Genomic DNA, 22136 nt, shown 5'->3' with positions numbered 1-22136 from the left:
ATAAGGGGGGTCCGGGGCAGGTCGGGGGGGTCCGGGGCAGGTCTGGGGGGGTCCGGGGCAGGTCGGAGGGGGTGTATGGGTGGATACGTGGGGTCTGGGGCAGGTCTGGGGGATCCGGGGGGGGTGTATGGGTGGATAAGGGGGGTCTGGAGCAGGTCCGGGGGTGTAGGGGTGGATAAGGGGGGTCTGGGGCAGGTCGGAGGGGGTGTATGGGTGGATAAGGGGGGTCCAGGGCAGGTCTAGGGGATCCGGGGGGGTATGGGTGGATAAGGGGGGTCCGGGGCAGGTCTGGGGGTCCGGGGCAGGTCGGGGGGGGTCCGGGGCAGGTCGGGGGGGGTATGGGTGGATAAGGGGGGTCTGGGGGATCCAGGGGGGTAAGGGTGGAGAAGGGGGGTCTGGGGCAGGTCTGGGGGTCCGGGGCAGGTCTGGGGGTCCGGGGCAGGTCGGGGGGGTTCCGGGGCAGGTTGGGGGGGGGGTCTGGGGCAGGTCGGGGGGGTCCGGGGCAGGTAGGGGGGGGTATGGGTGGATAAGGGGGGTCCAGGGCAGCTGGGGGGGATCCGGGGGGGGATGGGTGGATAAGGGGGGTCTGGGGCAGGTCTGGGGGTCGAGGGCAGGTCGGGGGGGGTCCGGGGCAGGTCCGGGGGGTTATGGGGGGAGAAGGGGGGTCTGGGGGATCCAGGGGGGTGTGGGTGGATAAGGGGGGTCTGGGGCAGGTCTGGGGGTCCGGGGCAGGTCGGGGGGGTTCCGGGGCAGGTAGGGGGGGTTCCGGGGCAGGTCGGGGGGGTCCGGGGAAGGTCGGAGGGTGTATGGGTGGATAAGGGGGGTCCAGGGCAGGTCTGGGGGGTCTGGGGCAGGTCTGGGGGTCCGGGGCAGGTCGGGGGGGTTCCGGGGCAGGTTGGGGGGGGGTCTGGGGCAGGTCGGGGGGGTCCGGGGCAGGTCGGGGGGGTACCGGGGCAGGTTGGGGGGGGTCTGGGGCAGGTCGGGGGGGTCCGGGGCAGGTCGGAGGGTGTATGGGTGGATAAGGGGGGTCCAGGGCAGGTCGGGGGGTCCGGGGCAGGTGGGGGGGTCCGGGGCAGGTCGGGGGGGTCCGGGGCAGGTCGGGGGGGTCCGGGGCAGGTCTGGGGTCCGGGGCAGGTCGGGGGGTGTCCGGGGCAGGTCAGGGGGTGTCTGGGGCAGGTCTGGGGGTCCGGGGCAGGTGGGGGGGTCCGGGGCAGGTCGGGGGGTCCGGGGCAGGTCGGGGGGTGTCTGGGGCAGGTCTGGGGGTCCGGGGCAGGTGGGGGGGTCCAGGGCAGGTCTGGGGGTGTCTGGGGCAGGTCTGGGGGTCCGGGGCAGGTGGGGGGGTCCGGGGCAGGTCGGGGGGTGTCTGGGGCAGGTCTGGGGGGGTCCGGGGCAGGTCTGGGGGTCCGGGGCAGGTCGGGGTCCCACTCACCCGGGGCGCAGTTGTCCACCAGGGCGCCCAGGGCTTTGCCGTCCTGCCAGTCCCGGTGGAAGTTGGTGATGGGCAGCTGGGGCACCTTGTTCTGGATCCAGCCCAGCAGCCGCTGCTTCGGCGTCTGCTTCTTGGCGTCCTCCTCGTCCTCGTCCTCCCACATGGGCATGGAGATGGAGTAGTGCAGGATCAGCGTCCAGATCAGCCCCAGGATCAGCTTCAGGTTCCCGTCCACGATGGCTTTGCTGTCTGTGGGGCAGGGGGGTCAGGCAGGGGGGTCTCCCGGCCATCAGCAGCCCCCCGTGGGCACCGGGTGGGATCGCCAGGAGCATGGCTGGCAGGTGCCCCTCAGTCCCGACCCGCAGCCCCCTGCTGTCCCATCCCGCCCCGCTCCTGGGCGGGGGCAAAGACCCCCATAGCCAGTACTCCCCCCACCCCAACAGGATCCTCCAGCTGGGCAGCTGGGCCCCTCTCCAGAGGGGGTGCACGGGGTGCTGCGTGCCCCTCCCCCGCGCTCCGGCAGCGCGCCAGGCCTGGGCCCAGGGAACAATGCGCCCGCCCGCCCCTTCCTGCTCCTCACTCTTTCCATAAACACCGGCCGGGCGGAGCCGCAGGGGCCAGGCCGAGATCAGAGCTGGGGGGGGGCTAACAATGGACCCCCCCCAGGCCTCAGACTCAGCGGGGACAGGGGGTGCCCCGGGGCAGGGGGCCCCAGTGCAGGCCGAGCACTGAATGCCTCCAATCCAGCCTGATCCCCTCCCTCACCCCACTGCAGCTCCTGCCCCCTCCCCCTGCACCTCTGGTCTCTCCCCCCGCCATGCTGTCACTCCACCGCCCCCCCACCGCCCCACACGCCAGGCATCCCGCTAAGCCCAAACGGCAGGAGAATCCCCGCCAGCGCGGAGCGCTACGGAGCTTCTGACACACAGCCGGCCAGCCCCGCTCCCAGCCAGCAGGGGGCAGCGCTCCTCCGGGCAGCATTGCCTCACTGCCTGGGGGGATGGGACCGCGGCCCGGCTTGCTTCACACACCCAGCAGGCCCTGCACTTCTGCCCGGCTGAGGGGGCCGCTGGGCCCCGGGGGAGATGCCAAGGCTGGAGGAAGCGGCATTTCTTGGTGGGCCACTCCTGGGCGCTGCGCAGGCTGGGTCTGTGCCAGCCCCGGGCCCCAGCTGGGCTGCGCTGCGGGTGCTCTGGTGGCCGGGCCATACCCACGCGGGTGCCCCCGCTCGGTGCCGCCGCCGCGCGGCGGGGGGTGAACCCTGCCATCCCGGCACTTGTCAGCTCTGCCAGCCACGTTCTGCCCTCCCACGGGGCAGGGAGGGACCGTCTCGGACCCAGCGTCACTGGGAGCGTTACACAGCGGCTGCACCTCACCCCAGAGGCGGCTGCATTTCAGAGGCGGAGGCCCAACACGCGTGTGGGTCTGAGACATCCATGGGCCAGCTCCGCTACGGGCGTCCCAGGCCTGGCCCCATGCTCGGCCCCATGGAGCCCCTAGCTGCCGGGCTCGGTGGCTCTGCAAATCATTAGCGGCCTCCCAGTGGAGCAGAGCCTGGGCTCCCAGGGGCGTCACTGCACAAACCCTCCTCGCCCAGACTAACAATGGCCCCCGCCAGCACCGGCCTGTGCTGTGCAACCACACAGGGAGGGGGAAACTGAGGCAGAGCGACTGACTCCCCCAAGAGAAAACAGAGATTCAGTGGAAAAGCCAAGAACAGAACCCAGGAGTCCTGGCTCCCCCCAACCTCCCCAACCATTAAACTCCACTTGGAATGGAACCCAGGCGGTGCGGGAGGGGAGCCGGGACGCTAGGCGGGGGTGGGGGGCTCTGTGCTGCGGCCCCCGGCGGGTGGGGGAGGGGAGCCGGGATGATAGGTGGGGGCGGGGGGGCCTGCGCTGCGGCCCCTGGCGGGTGGGGGAGGGGAGCCGGGACGCTAGGAGGGGGTGGGGGGCTCTGTGCTGCGGCCCCTGGCGGGTGGGGGAGGGGAGCCGGGACGCTAGGAGGGGGTGGGGGGCTCTGTGCTGCGGCCCCTGGCGGGGGGGGGAGGGGAGCCAGGACGCTAGGTGGGGGTGGGGGGCTCTGTGCTGCGGCCCCTGGCGGGTGGGGGAGGGGAGCCAGGATGCTAGGTGGGGGCAGGGGGTCTGCGCTGCGGCCACCGGAGGGTGGGGGAGGGGAGCTGGGACGCTAGGTGGGGGCGAGGGGGCCTGCACTACGGCCCCCGGTGGGTGGGGGAGGGGAGCCAGGACCCTAGGTGAGGGGGTGAGTGGGGGAGGGGAGCCGGGACGCTAGGCGGGGGTGGGGGGCTCTGCTCCGTGGCCCCCGGCAGGTAGGGGAGGGGAGCTGGGATGTTAGGTGAGGGGGGTGAGGGGGGGAGGGGAGCCGGGATGCGGGGTGGGGGGCTCTATGCTGCAGCCCCTGGCGGGTGGGGGAGGGGAGCCGGGACGCTAGGTGAGGAAGGGGAGTGGGGGAGAGGAGCCGGGACGCTAGGTGGGGGCGGGGGGGCCTGCGCTACGGCCCCCGGTGGGTGGGGGAGGGGAGCCGGGTCGCTAGGTGAGGGGGGAGTGGGGGAGGGGAGCCGGGACGCTAGGTGAGGGCGGGGAGTGGGGGAGGGGAGCCGGGACGCTAGGTGGGGGTGGGGGGGCCTGCGCTACAGCCCCCGGTGGGTGGGGGAGGGGAGCCGGGTCGCTAGGTGAGGGGGGAGTGGGGGAGGGGAGCCGGGATGCAAGTGGGGAGCGGGGGGGCCAGTGCTACGGCCCCTGGTGGGTGGGGGAGGGGAGCCGGGACGCTAGGTGAGGGGGGGAGTGGGGGAGGGGAGCCGGGTCGCTAGGTGAGGGGGGGAGTGGGGGAGGGGAGCCGGGACGCTAGGTGAGGGGGGGAGTGGGGGAGGGGAGCCGGGACGCTAGGTGGGGGCGGGTGGGGGAGGGGAGCCGGGATGCTAGTTGGGGGCGGGGGGGCCTGTGCTACGGCCCCTGGTGGGTGGGGGAGGGGAGCCGGGACGCTAGGTGAGGGGGGGAGTGGGGGAGGGGAGCCGGGACGCTAGGTGAGGGGGGGAGTGGGGGAGGGGAGCCGGGTCACTAGGTGGGGGCGGGTGGGGGAGGGGCGGCGGACATGGAAAAAGCGATTGGATTTGGCCCAGGGAGGAAATGGGCTGCAGATGTTCCCAGCCAGGCTCCATCGATCGGGGCGGGGGGGGGGAGCACGGGGGAGGGGGCAGAGCGGGCGCAGAGGGGCCGGGTCCCTGGCCCAGGCCGGGTGTCCGGCCCAGCCAGCCTCTGACCTTGAGGGAACCTGGGGGGGCTGGTCCCTCCCCGGGGGTCTGGGAGATCGGGGAGCAGCCCCCCCCTGGGGCTCCCCCGCCAGGGAGGGGCAGCGGGGTCAGGCCAGGATGGGGCGGCTGGGGGGGGGAGGGACAAGGGACCAGCCCAGAGCCCTCCCCCACCCCCGGCCCAGCCGCCCTGCAGCCAGAACGAATCAGGCTTGGAGCCCTGGCACCGGGGCTGGGAGCCGGGAAACAGCTGCTGTTCCCAACACACCCCCCCCCCGCCCCCTGCCCACCAAAGGAGCCGCTCAGCTGTTGGCTCCAGCAGGGGCAGCAGCCGGGCAGCAGCTGGGGGGGGGGGGGGAGAAACTGGCTCCTTTGTTCCATGTTGCCAGGGGTCTGAGCAGAGCGGCAAGGGCCCGATCCTGCCCCCAGCCCACCGAGCCTCCGCCCCAGGGGATTCGCCCCACGGAAATGACCTGTGCACCCCCCCGCCCGGGCTATTGCTGGGAGCCTTGCAGAGATCACAGCAGGGCCGGCGGGGGGGGGGGTGTCAGTGTCCCAGGGAGATGCTCCGTGGGCAAAGCAGGGGCTCGGCAGGGGGGCGCTGGGCTGGGGGAGCAGGGTGGGAGCTCAGCAGGTGGCGCTCTGCTGGGGGGAAGCGGGGGGGATCGGCGGGGGGCGCTGGGCTGGGGGGAGCGGGTGGATTTGGCGGGGGGCGCTGGGCTGGGGGGAGCGGGGCGGGGGCGCTGGGCTGGGGGCAGCGGGTGGATTTGGCGGGGGGCGCTGGGCTGGGGGGAGCGGGGCGGGGGCGCTGGGCTCGGGGAAGCGGGGGGGGTTGGCGGGGGGCGCTGGGCTGGGGGGAGCGGGGCGGGGGCGCTATGCTCGGGGACGCGGGTGGATTTGGCGGGGGGCGCTGGGCTGGGGGGAAGCGGGGGGGATCGGCGGGGGGCGCTGGGCTGGGGGGAGCGGGGCGGGGGCACTATGCTCGGGGAAGCGGGTGGATTTGGCGGGGGGTGCTGGGCTGGGGGGAGCGGGGCGGGGGCGCTATGCTCGGGGAAGCGGGTGGATTTGGCGGGGGGCGCTGGGCTGGGGGGAGCGGGGCGGGGGCGCTGGGCTGGGGGGAGCGGGTGGATTTGGCGGGGGGTGCTGGGCTGGGGGGAAATGGGGGGGCTCGTTACTGTCCTGGGGTCCTGTGCCCGCTGCTGGCACTGCAGACCCCCCCCGCCCCCCAGCAGACAATGCCCCTGGGGCTCGCAGGGCTACACGGAGCTCTCCTTGGCCCCGCCCCCAGCTCTCCCCCGGCCACCCCCTTCCCCAGACGCAGCTGCACCCCGGGATGGGAGGCTCTGTACGCCCCCAGCTGCTATAGGGGTGCCCTGCCTCAGCCCAGCGTTAGGGGCATCGGGTTTAAATCCCTGCGGGGGGCAGCCCCCCTTGAGCTACATCTGCTTTAGTCTGACCCGCATCCCCCCCATGTCTAGGCCCTGGGGACCAGGGGCAGGCAACACTCAGAGCCCCCTTTTCCATCCCCACACTGGGAGGATCCCCCCAACCTCCCCCAGAAGCACCCTGGTCCTGCAGGGGATCGGGGGGGGGAGTCGGCCCGTCAGCTCTGCAGCTGGATCGGAGGGGCCGGTGAGCAGGACAGCACGTCCGGGGGGCCCCGAAACGCGCCCCAGGACAGGGCGGTGGCTGGAGCCGCGAACATCTGCATCCAGCTGTGGGGTCCCCCCGCCCGCCCGGCTCCCCCCGCCCAGCCTGCTGCTGCCTTTCGATCCCATCCCAGCACGTCACCCGCTTGGCAGGTGCTCACGCCAGCACCGCAGGCTCTGCCCCCTGCCCAGCCCCCCAGAGCAAGGGGGGACCCGAGGCTGCACAGGGGCCCCCCTCTGGGGCATAACCCCCCCAGCTCCCACGAGGTTCTGAACACGCCAGCTCCATGCGTGTAACGAGTTTACAAGGCTCAGTTACACGAGGCGGGGGGATGATCAGACAGGGGGGTAGGCAGGTGGCTGGGGGGGAAGGCGCGGCTGGACCCCCCATCCTTCCCCCCGAGGGCTTTGCGGCACCGCTGGGCCAGCAGGAGGCGCTGGGTCCCCGGCTCGAGGGGCTGCGAGGTTTCCCAGGGCTCCGGGCAGGGAAAACAGGCCTAGCCCAGCGGGAAGCTCGGCTTGCCGGCCCCGTGGCTCCGGCCACCCCCCCGCTCTCATTGCTGAGGCCTGAGGTCAGTGCGGAGCGGCCCAGGCCGCCGTCTCCGGAGAGATGAGCTCACCACGGCGCTGGAGGGAGCCAGCGGGCGGCTGGGAGCGCAGCCGGGGGCGGAGGGGGCCTCCCGCAGGGCTCCCCTCCCGGCACCAGGCCCCGGCAGGGAGCCGCGCCGGCCGCCCCAGGCCCGGACCACGGGGTTTGCTGGGGGACACGCAGCTGCCCGGCCTTACCGCCCTGCCGGCAGTCACTGCCTGCGATGCCCCGGGGGTCTGCCACAGCCACCCTGCCCTCGCATTGCGCCACGGCCGGCTGGCTGGCACGGCCGGGGCACGAACAGCAGGGCTGGGGTCACTGGGCAAGGGGCTGGATGGACGGAGCGGGCGGCTAGACGGACAGACAGACGGAGCCGGGGTGGGAGCGGGTGGGTGGCTGGACAGACAGACGGCGCCGCGGTGGGAGCAAGCGGGCGGCTGGACAGACGGACGGACGGACGGCGCCGCGGTGGGAGCGAGGGGGTGGCTGGACGGACGGACGGACGGCGCCGCGGTGGGAGCGGGGGGTGGCTGGACAGACGGACGGACGGCGCCGCGATGGGAGCGAGGGGGTGGCTGGACGGACAGATGGACGGCGCCGTGGTGGGAGCGGGTGGGTGGCTGGACGGACGGATGGCGCCGCGGTGGGAGCAGGCGGGTGGCTGGACAGACGGACGGATGGCGCCGCGCTGGGAGCAGGCGGCTGGACGGACAGACAGACGGTGCCACGGTGGGAGCGGGCGGCTGGACGGACAGACGGACGGCGCCGCGGTGGGAGCGGGTGGGCGGCTGGACAGACGGACGGACGGCGCCGCGGTGGGAGCGGGCGGCTGGACGGACAGACAGACGGACGGCACCGCGGTGGGAGCGGGTGGGCGGCTGGACAGACGGACGGACGGCGCCGCGGTGGGAGCGGGCGGCTGGACGGACAGACAGACAGACGGCACCGCGGTGGGAGCGGGTGGGCGGCTGGACAGACGGACGGACGGCGCCGCGGTGGAAGCGGGCGGCTGGACGGAGCGGGGGGGGGTATTTCCACGTCGGGAGGCGTCAGCCCTGGCGTGTGGGACGGGCCCCTTGCCCAGGAGAGGGGCCTCTGACCCCCCAGCATGATTCACCCCCTTCCCCAGGCCCCGCACAGGCACCAGAACCTGCAAACTCTCCACCGCACCCCACGGCTTGAGAACCAACCCCAGAGCCGTGTGTCAATGAGCTACCCGGTAGCAAGGTGCTGATTGGCCGTTTCCCCTGACATCACAGCCCCACCCCACTGCTCTTACCAATGGGTTGTGCCCAAAATTGTCCCTCTGTTTGACCCACTGCTGTAACCCCACCCGCCTCCCCACACATAACCCCGTCTCAGCAGCCAGTCCCTGCCCCACCCCCAGTGACCCCGCCCCCTGCCCCAGTGACCCCGCCCCCGTCTCTCCCTGCCCCACCCCCAGTGACCCCGCCCCCTCCCCCAGTGACCCCGCCCCTCCTGTCTGTCCCTGCCCCACCCCCAGTGACCCCGCCCCCTGTCTGTCCCTGCCCCACCCCCAGTGACCCCACCCCCTGCCCCAGTGACCCCGCCCCTCCTGTCTGTCCCTGCCCCACCCCCAGTGACCCCGCCCCCTGCCCCAGTGACCCCGCCCCTCCTGTCTGTCCCTGCCCCACCCCCAGTGATCCCGCCCCCTTCCCCAGTGACCCCGCCCCCTGTCTGTCCCTGCCCCACCCCCAGTGACCCCGCCCCCTGCCCCAGTGACCCCGCCCCTGCTGTTCCTGCCCTGTCCCCAGGGACCCCACCCCCACAGTTGTTCCCCCCCAGCCCCATTGCCCCCCACTCTCTGCCCATTGCCCCATCCCCCACCACACCCCAGCTTCCCCCCAAACAGCCCCCCCGCCCCCGGCAGCTCCCAGGCTCCTGGGCTGTGCGGCGGGGGAGCTGCCTGGCCTGGAGGGATCGGGGCGGGGGGGGCACTGGGCGGGGGGCGGATGGACCAAGCTCAGCTGCTCCCGGCAGCTGCCCCGAGTGAGCCGGGGCTGGGCCCGGCCATGGGAGCAGCAGCGGGATTAGCCGGAGAATGTCCCCCGGCCCCCCCCCGGCCCCCGCCCCCACCAGCTGCCGCCCGGCCCCATCCTGGGCCCCCGCCCCGGCCAGGCACCGGCTGTCCTGGGGAGGGTGTTGGCTCCACCCCCTGCCAGCCCCAGGGGCCACGGTGCTGAGGCCAGGCCCTGAGCGCCCCCACCTCCCCCCCCCACGCTCCCTGCCCAGCCTCCCCGGGACACGCCTGAGAGCCCCGGCGGCCTGGGGCCCCCGACAAGCCCCCGGGGCCCAGGCTGGGCAGACAGGCCGTGCTCCCGCAGCCCCCCCCCCCGTCCCCTGCCCCCCCCCAGGCACAGCCCACCCCGGGCACAGACCCCAACCAGTCACCCCACCCCGGCCCCCTACCCCCCCCCGGGCACAGCCCACCCCGGGTACAGACCCCACAACCAGTCACCCCCCCCCGGCCCCCTACCCCCCCCCGGGCACAGCCCACCCCGGGTACAGACCCCACAACCAGTCACCCCCCCCGGCCCCCTGCCCCCCCCGGGCACAGACCACAACCAGTCACCCCCCCCGGCCCCCCCAGGCACAGCCCACCCCGGGTACAGACCCCACAACCAGTCACCCCCCCCAGCCCCCTGCCCCCCCGGGCACAGCCCACCCCGGGTACAGACCCAGCAACCAGTCACCCCCCCGGCCCCCTGCCCCCCCCGGGCACAGCCCACCCTGGGTACAGACCCCACAACCAGTCACCCCCCCGGCCCCCTGCCCCCCGCGGGCACAGCCCATCCCGGGTACAGACCCCAACCAGTCACCCCCCCGGCCCCCTGCCCCCCCGGGCACAGCCCACCCCAGGCACAGCCCCTAACCAGTCACCCACCCGGCCCCCTGCCCCCCCGGGCACAGCCCACCCCGGGTACAAACCCCACAACCAGTCACCCCCCCATCCCCCTGCCTGTACGCTGGGCACAGCCCACCCCCCACACTTTATACACCCCACAACCAGTCACCCCCCATCACCTGCCCACCATCTCTCAGCCCCCCAGTCACCCCCAGTCTCAGCCGCCTGCAGACACCCCCCAGCCCAGCCCCTTCCAGCGCCTCCCTGACTGGGGGGAAGTGGGGAGAAGGGCCCCATCTCCCTGGGACAGCCGGGAGGGGGGCGGGGATGCTGTGCTGGATGCACCCATGGAGCGGGGGGGTGGGGGAAACGGACACACTGGGGTAGATGGGCCCATGGGGCAGGGGGGTGGGGGGGACACTGGGGTAGATTGGCCCGTGGGGCAGGGAGGGGGGAGGGGCCCGTGGGTCTGACTCAAAGCGCCTGGCCTGGGGGCCGCCTCGGGCAGCGCTCTGGGCCCAAGGGGCCTCGCCAGCCATGGGGCAGGGAGCGGAGCCGGGACAGGTGCTGGGGAGATTCCTGGAATTCCAGCCTGGGGCTCCTGTGCCGCTAGGCCCCACGGAGCAGCCCCCGAGGGCTCCCTGCCGGCCCACGGCCACATGGAGACGGGGCACTGCCAGGGGCCACTGGGAGCAGGATCGGGCCCCACGGGGATCAGCTCCCGCCTCGAGACCAACAGCAAACTTCTACCAGCGCCCCTCACTCCCGACCCACAGCCCCGGGCTCCCCCCACCAGCTCTGCCAGTGCCCCTCACTCCCGACCCGCAGCCCCGGGCTCCCCCCACCAGCTCTGCCAGTGTCCCTCACTCCCGACCCGCAGCCCCGGGCTCCCCCCACCAGCTCTGCCGGTGCCCCTCACTCCCGACCTGCAGCCCCGGGCTCCCCACACCAGCTCTGCCAGCGCCCCTCACTCCCGACCCGCAGCCCCGGGCTCCCCCCACCAGCTCTGCCGGTGCCCCTCACTCCCGACCCGCAGCCCCGGGCTCCCCCCACCAGCTCTGCCGGTGCCCCTCACTCCCGACCCGCAGCCCCGGGCTCCCCCCACCAGCTCTGCCGGTGCCCCTCACTCCCGACCCGCAGCCCCGGGCTCCCCCCACCAGCTCTGCCGGTGCCCCTCACTCCCGACCCGCAGCCCTGGGCTCCCCCCACCAGCTCTGCCAGTGTCCCTCACTCCCGACCCGCAGCCCCGGGCTCCCCCCACCAGCTCTGCCAGTGCCCCTCACTCCCGACCCGCAGCCCCGGGCTCCCCCTCCCCCAGCTCTGCCAGTGCCCCTCACTCCCAACCCGCAGCCCCGGGCTCCCCCCACCAGCTCTGCCAGTGCCCCTCACTCCTGACCCACAGCCCCGGGCTCCCCCGACCAGCTCTGCCAGCGCCCCTCACTCCCGACCCGCAGCCCCGGGCTCCCACTCCCCCAGCTCTGCCAGTGCCCCTCACTCCCAACCCGCAGCCCCGGGCTCCCCCCACCAGCTCTGCCGGTGCCTCTCACTCCTGACCCGCAGCCCCGGGCTCCCCCCACCAGCTCTGCCAGTGCCCCTCACTCCCAACCCGCAGCCCCGGGCTCCCCCCACCAGCTCTGCCAGTGCCCCTCACTCCCGACCCGCTGCCCCGGGCTCCCCCCACCAGCTCTGCCAGTGCCCCTCACTCCCGACCCGCTGCCCCGGGCTCCCCCCACCAGCTCTGCCAGTGCCCCTCACTCCTGACCCGCAGCCCCCTGCTAGCCCTGCCCCGGGCTCCCCCCCACCAGCTCTGCCAGTGCCCCTCACTCCCGACCCGCAGCCCCGGGCTCCCCCCACCAGCTCTGCCGGTGCCTCTCACTCCTGACCCGCAGCCCCGGGCTCCCCCCACCAGCTCTGCCAGTGCCCCTCACTCCCGACCCACAGCCCCCTGCTAGCCCAGGCCCAGGCTCCCCACACACTGCTCTGCCGGTGCCCCTTGTGACGAACTGGGAATGTTCTTAATGTTTCCCCTGAATACTGTGTTGGTGCCTCAGTGTCCCCTCTGCAGTTCTTAAGTATCTAGGGCCTTGGCTACACTGGCGCTTTTCAGCGCTGCAAATTTTGTCGCTCAAGGGTGTGAAAAAACACCCCCCTGAGCGCAGCAAGTCACAGCGCTGCAAAGCGCCAGTGTAAACAGTGCCCCAGCGCTGGGAGCGAATCCCCTTGGGGAGGGGGAGTACGTGCAGCGCTGGGAGAGCTCTCTCCCTGCACTGGCACCGCGACCACACTCGCGCTTCAAAGCGCTGCCGCGGGAGCGCTGTACGGCTGCAAGTGTAGCCAGACCCTAGGGGGTGGATCAGGGGGTGTGGGTGCTGCAGAGCAAGGGGCCAGTGCACCTAAATGCCTGACACTCTGTCTCCTAGCAACTGACGGCCTGGGCCCCTCCTCTGCAAGGTGCCAACTGAAGGTGTTGGAGACAAAGATCAGGTGACCTCCTGGCCCGGGAAAGGGGCTGAGCAGAGGAGGGGTTGGGGGGGTCAGTCTGGAGCTGGCTGGGGACGAGGAGTGAGGGCAGACGTGGGGGTCTGGCTCACTGCCCCCCAGAACGGACCCGGCCGAGGGGTCCGGTTCGCGGTACCTACAAGCTCTGGTTTAGCCCGTGTTCCTGCCATCGACTAAACCTCTGTGTTCCTGGCTGGCTGAGAGTCCCGTCTGACTGCGCAGTGGGGGTGCAGGACCTTGTGGCTGCCCCAGGACCCCCCCAGACGGACTCGCTGTGGGAAGCGCACGGAGGGGCAGAGGAGGCTGAATGCTCCAAGGAGAGACCCAGGAGGTGAAGCCGTGTGAGCTTCTTGCCCTGGAGACAGGCTGCTCCGAGGGAGAGGAGGCTCCCAGGGTCCTGCCTGGCTTTGTGGGGAGCAGTTCCAGAGCAGCGCCCGGGGACTCCGTGACACCCCTCACTCCCGACCCGCAGCCCCCTGCTAGCCCAGCCCTGCCCGCCCTGGCCCCAGCTCTGCCAGTGCCCCTCACTCCCAACCCGCAGCCCCCTGCTAGCCCAGCCCTGCGCTGGGAACGCACCAGACCCAGCAGGCTGGATTTCTGTGGGGGGTGGAGGTGGACAGAGACTGGGGGCTCAGCCCTGCCAAAGGGCTGCCCCAGCCCCCTTGCCTTGCAATAGGACAGGCCCTCCCCAGCAGAGCCGCTGAAAACCCAGCCAGGGCCTGGGGAGCCACGGGGATCTGGGGCACGAGCCCGTTGCTAGAGACCCAGGAGAGCCAGCCCCAGGGCACATGTTGTCCTGGGCAGCGGAGTTAGCCTGGGAGGGGAGAAGAGCCCCCCAGGAGCCCCCAGCTCAACCCTAGCCAGGGGCAGATCCGGGCTCAGAAGGCACCAGCCGAGCAGCGGGGTAGGGAACCGGGGAGCCAGGCCCCCGCCTGCCCTGCCCCACGGGGGCTGCGTGGGAAGCCAGGGTCAGCCCCTGCCCCCCGCTGGCTGTGAACCCCCCACCTCTCCTCTGGCCCCACAGCCCCTTGCCGTGTCCCACTGCCCCACCCTCCCCCTCACGGCCGCTCCCTGCCCCAGCCCCGGGTGCTCTTGGCCCCACCCTGCGGGCAGCCCCCCCGGCCCAGGCCCCGTCCTGGCCGCTCTCACTCGCTCCCATCCCAGCTGCCCAGAGCTCGCAACATCTGCCCTGGCCCAGCAACGCCCGTGCCCAGGAGCTCGCCTGGGGGGACGGGGGAGGGGACCCGCTTTGGACGCCAAAGGGTTAACTCTGGAGGGAGAACAATCCATGGCCAGGCCCCAGCTGGGACCTGAGCGGGGGCCCGGGCCGGGCTGCAGCCACCCCCTCCGGCGCGAGAGGGAAGCCGGGCGGGGCGGCCTGGGTCCGGCCTGGGCGAGGGGCCAAGCTCTGTCCTGGCTCAGGCAGGGATGAAATCACAAATGGACAGTCGGGGGGAGTCGGGGGAGGCTCCGTGGTGCTTCGCAAACGGCCACTCCGACCCTCAGTGGCCTGCTGCCCCCACAAGCGGCTCTGGGCCCAGGGGAATCGCTCGCCCCGCGCCGGAATGCAGCTGCCTCTGGGGTGGGACGCGGCAGCTGTTTAACCGCCGCAGGGCAACGCCACATGTTTGAGGGCTGAGCCCCCTACGGGGCAGACAAGGGCCAGAGCTGGGGCTGGATCCGCCCCACGCTTTGAGAGGTCCCCTCTCCGCTCGGGAGGCCGGGGCTAGCCCCACGCGCAGCTCGGAACAGCCCCGGGGGTCAGATCTGTGAGCCCTGCCCTTCCCCTCGCTCTGTGAGCCAGAGACGCCAGGGAACAAGTGCGGGGGTGGGGGGAGGGAGAGAGAAACAGGCTGCTCCAAACACTCCCTCCCTCCCCTCCTGTGAAGGCTGAACAAATCAACGCCCCAGATCGCCCAGAAAGCTCCCTTTGCTGCGCCCATGTCCCCTGCCCAACAGCAGCAGCTCCCAACGCATGGGGCAGGCCCAGGGCCTGTATCCCGGCTGGGTGCCCCTGTCCTCCTCCCAGGCCGGGTGGGGTAGCCGGGGGGACAGGAGCCCCCTGCACAGAGATGGGGGGCTGCTGATGATCTCGCCCCGGGCAGCTTTCCCCCAGGGGCCCGGTGGGTTTCAGCCCAGTCCCTCCTGGTTCCCAGCGGGGGCCGAGAGCCGGGGGCCTCGGAATCGCTGCCCGTGTGGCTCCAGCCGCCCCCCGCCCGCCGGCTAATCCCCTTCATTCCCTGGCCCAGCTCCCACCCAGCAACCGGCAGCAAGCGCCAGGGCCCCCACCCTGGCCTCCTGCTGCCTGCACCTGCCTCCCTGCCCGGCCTGCTGGGGCAAACTCGGGGGCAGGGCCAGGCGGGTATGGGGAGGGGGCCCCAAGAGTTTCACTGTCCCACCAAAACACACACAAGCAAAATCAGCACAGGAGAATCAGCCGCCTGGGGGGGGAGTGACCTCTCCAAGCCAGGGCACTTGGCTGGCCTGGGAGTGAACTGCACAACAGGGAGAGGCAGCAGCTGTGTGAGTGTGAGTGAGAGTGAGGGACCTGGGGGGGGTACGTGCGATATCGGCGTGGGGGGCGAGAGCTGGGGGTCAGGGCGCAGTGTGTGTCTGGGGGAGAGAAAGCGAGTGTGTAAGGGGGCCATTGGCTTCAGTGTGTCTGTGTCCAATCAGCTCAGCGCCATGTGAAGGGATGGGGGGGAGATCGGTATGTGTCAGGCCAACAGAGAACAGTGGGTGAGTCAGTGACAGAGCTCAGCGTGCGAGAGAGATCTGTGTGTGTGTGTAAGGGGAACAAGGGCATTCGTGACACACAGAGATCAGTGTGTGTGTGTTAGTGACATGCAGAGACCAGAGGGTGTGGGGTATGAATGTATCAGTGTCACACACCGATCAGTATGAGTGAGTGTGTCGGGGGCACACAGATCACTGTGCGTGAGCAGGTGTGTCAGGGGCACACACCGATCAGTATGAGTGAGTGTGTCGGGGGCACACAGATCACTGTGCGTGAGCAGGTGTGTCAGGGGCACACACCAATCAGTATGAGTGAGTGTGTCAGGGCACACAGATCACTGTGCGTGAGCAGGTGTGTCGGGGCACACACAGACCAGTATGAGTGAGTGTGTCGGGGGCACACAGATCAGTGGATGTGAGGGACAACACATTGTGAGAGAAATTAGTGAGTGTGAGTAGGTACGTCAGTGTCACATACATATCAGTAAAAGCAGCAGAGAGTCCTGTGGCACCTTATAGACTAACAGACGTTTGGGAGCATGAGCTTTGGTGGGCGAATACCCACTTGGTCGGACGCAAGACACACACACACATATCAGTGTAAGTCAGTGGTTCTCACACTTTTGTACTGGTGACCCCTTTCACACAGCAGGCCTCTGAGTGCGACCCCCCCCGCCATAAATTAAAAACACTTGTTTATATATTTAACACCATTCTAAATGCTGGCGGCAAAGCAGGGTTTGGGGTGGAGGCTGACGGCTCACGACCCCCATATAAAAACCTCGCGACCCCCTGAGGGGTCCTGACCCCCAGTTTGAGACCCCCCTGGTGTAAGTGAATGTGTCAGGGGCACACAGATCACTGTGCACGAGCAGGTGTGTCAGTGTCACATGCAGATCAGTGGGTGTGAGGGTGTGTGTTAGAGACAGAACAGTGTGTGAGAAATCAGTGTGTGGGTGAGTGGGTTGAGTGTGTCTTACACACAGATCAGAGCGTGTGGGGGAGGGGTCAGTGGCACATGCAGATCACTGTGTGCGAGGGGTGTGTCAGTGGCACATGCTGTGAATGTGTCAGTGGCACACACAGATCAGTGGGTGTGTCAGGGTGAGTGGGTGTGTCAGGGGCACACTCGGCACAGTGGGCATGTCAGGGGCACATTCTGTGCTGTGGGTGTGAGCAGGCGTGTCGGGGGCACACGCCATGCTATGGGCGTGTCAGGGGCACACTCCACGCAGTGGGTGTGAGCAGGCGTGTCAGGGTGAGTGGGTGTGCCAGGGGCACACTCGGCACAGTGGGTGTGAGCGAGCATGTCAGGGACACATGTGGCACAGTGAGCACGAGTGGGCATGTCAGGGCACACTCAGCACAGTTGGTGTGAGTGGACGTGTCAGGGGCACACTCCGTGCTGTGAGTGCGAGTGGGCGTGTCAGGGGCACACTCCGTGCTGTGGTGTGAGCAAGCGTGTCAGGGTGAGCGGGCGTGTCAGGGGCACACTCCGTGCTGTGAGCACGAGTGGGCATGTCAGGGGCACACTCCATGCTGTGGGTGTGAGCAAGCATGTCAGGGTGAGCAAGCGTGTCAGGGGCACACTCGGCAGAGTGGGCGTGAGTGGGCGTGTCAGGGGCACACTCCGTGCTGTGAGCGCGAGTGGGCGTGTCAGGGGCACACTCCGTGCTGTGAGCACGAGTGGGCGTGTCAGGGTGAGTGGGCGTGTCAGGGGCACACTCCGTGCTGTGAGCACGAGTGGGCGTGTCAGGGGCACACTCGGCAGCGGGCCTGTCTCCCCGCCCCCCCCGGCCCCGCTCACCGATGGACACCAGCTTGATGTGCTCCCGCTCCAGGAACTCCAGCGCCACCGACACGTTCTCCAGCTTCATCTGGCGGAAGTTGGGGCGCGCGTGGAACTTGCGGTACATGCGCTTCTGGCTCAGCACCTCCAGCAGCGCGATGAGCCGCAGCCCGTCGCCCAGGTCGCGCTGCAGGTCGCCCAGGCGCTTGTGCACGCACTTGAGGTGCTCGTTGCACCAGCGGGTGAACGTGTTCTGCTGGATCTTCTTCCAGGGCGCGTCCTCCGCCAGGTCCTTCTCCGTGGCCGGCATCTCCTCCGCCTCCTCGCCGGCCGCCGGCGCCTCGGGGCCGCTGTGGCTGTTCATCTCCGCCGCGCCCTGCCCTGCCCTGCCCCACGCGTGGGCTGCTATCGCGGGTGGCGGCGGGGGGGGGGCTGTGCCGGCGGCTCCCGGGTGCGCCCCAGTGAAGCGGCGGCCCCGCGCCGGGGGGTTTTAAGGGGCCGCCTCCCGCCCCCCGGGCCCCGCGTCAGGACGCAGGACTCCCAGGAATGCCGGGCTCTGACCATATACAAGTAAGAGCCGAGCAGGAACTTTCTCTTCCTCGCCGCGGAGATAACGCCCGGGCCGGCGATTGGGCGCTAAGGATAGCGGGGGGCTGGGATTGGCTCGGCCCCCGCCCCCCCGGACTGACGCCGGGGACATCTGGCTGCTATTTTTAACCTGCCCCAAACCAGGGGGAGGGGAGGGGAGGATCCTCTCTGCTTGTAGACAATGGGAGGGGGGGAGCAAGGGGGAGGGTCCCAGCACCCCCCACCGCCGCCGCAGGACCCCCGTCGCTGGGGGGGCGGGCATGGGGGGGCTGGAGTTCTGGCCCCCGGCTGGCTGCACACCCCAAGACTTTGCTCCATGTGGCTCTGTGCCTCAGTTTCCCCATCTGTCACTCGGAGGGGGGATCCCAGCCCCACGTGGGCGGGCGGGCGGGCGGGCGGCCGGACTTCATTCATTCGGGGGAGCGCCCGGCGCTTGGGGGTCCCGGTGGAAGGTGCTAGAGCGCGGCCGCGTGTGATCAGCGCTCAGAAAAAGCCTCTCATGGAAAGCCCTGGAGCCGCGGGGGAGGGGACGGGCCCGGAGCGCGGGAGGGGGCTGGGAGCCCGGAGCTTCATATTTCTCTCATGATGCGCCGCTCAGAATAGCCCATGAGCTGTGTGGTCGCAGTGAGCCCGCGGCTCGGTGCGTGACGTGACACGGAGTCCTGGCCGGCCGGCTGAGCAATGGGATGGCTCAGGCCCGACAGCGCGGCCAGGGCCTCACCCGGTAAACGGCTCCCACGCCCGGTAAACAGCTCCCGAGCGGGGTAAACAGCTCCCACACCTGGTAAACAGCTCCCACTCCTGCCCCTGGTAGAGGGCTCCCGAGCGGGGTAAACAGCTCCCATGCCCGGTAAACAGCTCCCACGCCTGTTAAACAGCTCCCACGCCCGGTAAACAGCTCCCACGCCCGGTAAACAGCTCCCACGCCCGGTAAACAGCTCCCACGCCTGGTAAACAGCTCCCACGCCCGGTAAACAGCTCCCACGCCTGTTAAACAGCTGCCACTCCTACCCCTGGTAAACAGCTCCTGAGCAGGTAAACAGCTACCATGCCTGGTAAAGAACTCCCGAGCGGGATAAACAGCTCCCACACCTTTTAAACAACCCCCACTCCTGCCCCTGGTAAACAGCTCCCTTGGCCGGTAAACAGCTCCCGAGCGGGGTAACCAGCTCCCACACCTGTTAAACAGCTCCCACTCCTGCCCCTGGTAAATGGCTCCTGCCCCTGGTAAATGGCTCCTGCCCCTGGTAAACAGCTCCCACTCCTGCCCCTGGTAAACGGCTCCTGCCCCTGGTAAACAGCTCCCACTCCTGCCCCTGGTAAATGGCTCCTGCCCCTGGTAAACAGCTCCCACTCCTGCCCCTGGTAAACGGCTCCTGCCCCTGGTAAACAGCTCCCACTCCTGCCCCTGGTAAACGGCTCCTGCCCCTGGTAAACAGCTCCCACTCCTGCCCCTGGTAAACGGCTCCTGCCCCCGGTAAACAGCTCCCACACCCGGTAAACAGCTCCCACTCCTGCCCCTGGTAAATGGCTCCTGCCCCCAGTAAACAGCTCCCACTCCTGCCCCTGGTAAATGGCTCCTGCCCCTGGTAAATGGCTCCCACGCGGGGTAAACAGCTTCCACTCCTGCCCCTTGTAAATGGATTCCATGTGGAGGTAAACAGCTCCCACGCCTGGTAAAGAGCTCCTGCCCCTGGTGAGCGGCTCCCACGCCTGGTAAAGAGCTCCTGCCCCTGGTGAGCGGCTCCCACGCCTGGTAAAGAGCTCTCACGCCACTGGCACAGGGTGGGCAGCCCAGCACAGGGGACCGGACGCCGTGTGGCTACTCTGTTTCCTGGGGAGGGGGGAGGCACAGGAGCTGGTGGCCAACCCCTAGAGTTGCAGGGGACATCTGAGCATCTCCTAGACCCCTGGCAACGCTCCAATAACACCAGTGCCGCTCCTGGGACATGGGGAACCCGAGGCTTTGGGGTTCGTGATGGGCACAGGGGCCCGGCCCCTCTCTCAGGGCCCCGCGTGGGGCGTCAGGGCCACTCCCGCCTGCTAGCGGGCCTTGCGGGGTCATGGGGCCGGAAGTCCGGCTGCCCAGGAAAAGCAGGAGTCGTTAACCAGCCACTTTGCCAGGGGGGAATGGCCGCGGCCCACCAAGGATCCTCCCGCCAGGCCTCACCACAATGTGTCTGCCTGTTCCCTTTGCTCTGGGGCTGGCCATGGGGTTCCCATGTCACATGGTGGGGCTCCCCCCACCCCCAATGGGCGTAGCCCTGTGCTCACCTTCCCAGGTGAATGCTGGCGGCACATCCACTCCCCACCCCCACCCGGCATTCCAGCGCGTCCTCTAAACCCGCTCCCCACGCCCCCGGGTGCCCCCGGGTCTGCTCCCCGCCAGCCGCTGAGGGTTGGATCCCAGCCGCTCGGGTGCTCAGGGGCTGCAAACTCCCCCGAAGTGCCGCCGGGTGGTGATTGCACCGCGCTGCCCGGTTCCCCCAGCTCCACCGCTGAGCTGGGGCCAGGTATCTCCCGTTTCAGCCCTGCCCTTCCCCCTCTCTTCCCGCGCCCCGGTTTGAGCCCAGTGGGACCCACCCCCCACGTGCGCGGTGGGGTCCGTCCCTGGCGCACGGGACACGGGTGTGTGGCGGGCGCTCGGCTCGGCCCGCCCCGGCTTGGCTGGCAGCACAGCTCCCGAGGCAGCAGATTGCATTCGACCCAGTTCTCCGGGCTAGAAATAACCCGCTGGTCAGCCAGGCCTGAGTCAGAGCGGATAGAATATCAGGCCGTGTTTCCTCAAGGGACAAAGGACACGGAGTGTCTGAATCCCTCCCCCCCCATGTCATCCCAGCCCCTCCCTAGGGCCGAGCTCCTAGGGGCAGGGGTGCCCTGGGGACTGTTCGTTCCTGCTCCAGCTGCTTCCTTACCACGGCTGCGCCCTAGAGACTGCGTAAAGCTGGACACTGCGGTGATGGGCTGGGGGGTGTGTGTGTGAGAGAGACCCCACAGCTCTGCCGCACAGACCCAGAGCCTCCCCACTGCGCATCCCCGGGGCCCTGCTGGTGGGGGGCCGGAGCGGCTCCTCCCGTGGGGTGACCAGTGCCGGCACGTGGCCAGCGTTGGTGGCTGCCGACTGGCCTAATCCCTGGAGGATGAAACTCACGGGCAGAGCATGCACGGGACACCCAGGAATTACAAGGGTTTCTGCTCTGGGCTGGGGGCTCCTTAGGTGAAAGTGGCCGAGGAGGAGAGAGACCTGGTGCGGGTGGGTCACAGGCTGAGGGGCAGCCCCTCGGGGGCGCCGGGGAGGCATTTCCAGCCGAGCTGGGGCCGGGTTCGTGCCGTCGCACAAGGCACCGGCCAGCCGTCGCCGGGGATCCTGCGTGCAGTGCCGCTCAGCCGCGGTCGGGAGCGCTGGCTGCGTGGGGGCGCACAGGGGCTCTGAGGGGGCCTGGCTCATGACAGGAGAGTGGGAGGGGACCTGCCGGGGCCAGGGGGAAACACCAGGGATGGGGAGAGCCGGTGAAGCTAAAGGACAGAGGCGGCACAGGACCAAATACCGGGCCAGGAGGGAGCTGAAACTGGCAACAGGAGGGTGGGTTCTCACCCCCGTGCATCAGCCTCCCGTGGGGACAAATGAACCGGCCTGCAGCTGGGGGGTGGGGGAGATGTGGGAAGGGGATCACGCAACGGGGCTGGAGTGACCCAGGAGTCTCCCGTGACCCAGGGTCCTGTGTTCCCTTCCTTCCCCGGCCCAGCTCCCGGCCGCCAGCGCGTGCTCATGAGCACGTCACCCCACCCGCGCCCTGGGCTGCAAAGAGATGGGGGTCCAGGGACAGGGGTCCGGGGAGGGAAACGCCCAGGCCGTAGTTTGGAGAGGAAGTGATGTGGAGGGGGCAAATGACGCCCTTGTTTACACAAGGCAGAGTTGGCCTGTGGAACTCATTGCCACAAGATGGAGCGCAGGCCAAGAGCTGAGCAGGGGTCTGGACAGGCCTGGCCATTAGCAGGGATAACAAACATCCCCTGGGCAAGGGTGGGGGGCCCAGGCGTGGGGCATCGGCTCCTGCGCTGCCTTGTGGGCAGGACAGCCAGCGGGGGTCAGGTGTCCCCGTTGGTTCCGGTTTCTCACTCAGACAGCGGCTCGGGTTTAAAGCGGCTCCTGTGACCAGGCCGTGAATCATCCCCTGGCCCTGTCTCATTACCCAGCCCCTCCGATCTCCCAGCTCCCCGCCAGCCCCTGGAACCTTCCAGCCCATGGAGAGCCAGCGGGCGCCCAGCTACGGGCCCCCCAGTGCCATGACGGCAGGGGCCTGGGGCTGCTCTGCCACCCCCGCCCCAGAGCTGGCCGGGGGCTGGTTACAGGCACCCCCAGGGGGTCGCTAGGAAGAATGGGGTAGGATAGAATTAGGAAACTATCCAGGTGCTGTACAGTGCTTGGGGGCAGGAGGCAGTGAAGTGTAGTGGTTAGAGCAGCGGTTTGCTGGGAGTCAGGACTCCTGGGTTCTATCCCTGGCTTGTGGAGGGGAGTGGGGTCTGGTGGTTAGAGCAGGGGGGTGGTGGGGATCAGGACGCCTGGGTTCTATCCCTGGCTTGTGGAGGGGAGTGGGGTCTGGTGGTTAGAGCAGGGGGGTGGTGGGGGTCAGGACACCTGGGTTCTATTCCCCGCTCTGCCCCTCACCTCTGGGTGAGTCCCCCGCACACTCTGCCTTGGTTTCCCCAGCCGCGATACAGG

At 70.0% G+C, this 22136-nt stretch overlaps 1 protein-coding gene across 2 annotated transcripts in view; it reads right to left on the bottom strand.

Annotated features, from left to right (window-relative positions):
- Nucleotides 1–17224, bottom strand: part of FLNC (filamin C) — a 100357-nt gene extending 83133 nt beyond the window's left edge. For both annotated transcript variants that reach the window (XM_045028107.1, XM_045028115.1), the window contains exons 1-2: nucleotides 16844–17224; nucleotides 1430–1678 (exon numbers count right to left, since the gene is read on the bottom strand). In XM_045028107.1, the coding sequence (XP_044884042.1) occupies nucleotides 1430–1678; nucleotides 16844–17189 (595 nt within the window). In that variant the 5' untranslated portion in view covers nucleotides 17190–17224. The remainder of the gene's footprint in view (nucleotides 1–1429; nucleotides 1679–16843) is intronic.
- Between the last annotated feature and the right edge of the window lie 4912 nt (nucleotides 17225–22136).

The sequence above is a fragment of the Mauremys mutica genome, chromosome 1 (assembly GCF_020497125.1).
Source record: "Mauremys mutica isolate MM-2020 ecotype Southern chromosome 1, ASM2049712v1, whole genome shotgun sequence".
NCBI classification, from domain to species: domain Eukaryota; kingdom Metazoa; phylum Chordata; order Testudines; family Geoemydidae; genus Mauremys; species Mauremys mutica.
This window is presented reverse-complemented; position numbering and strand designations above follow the sequence as displayed.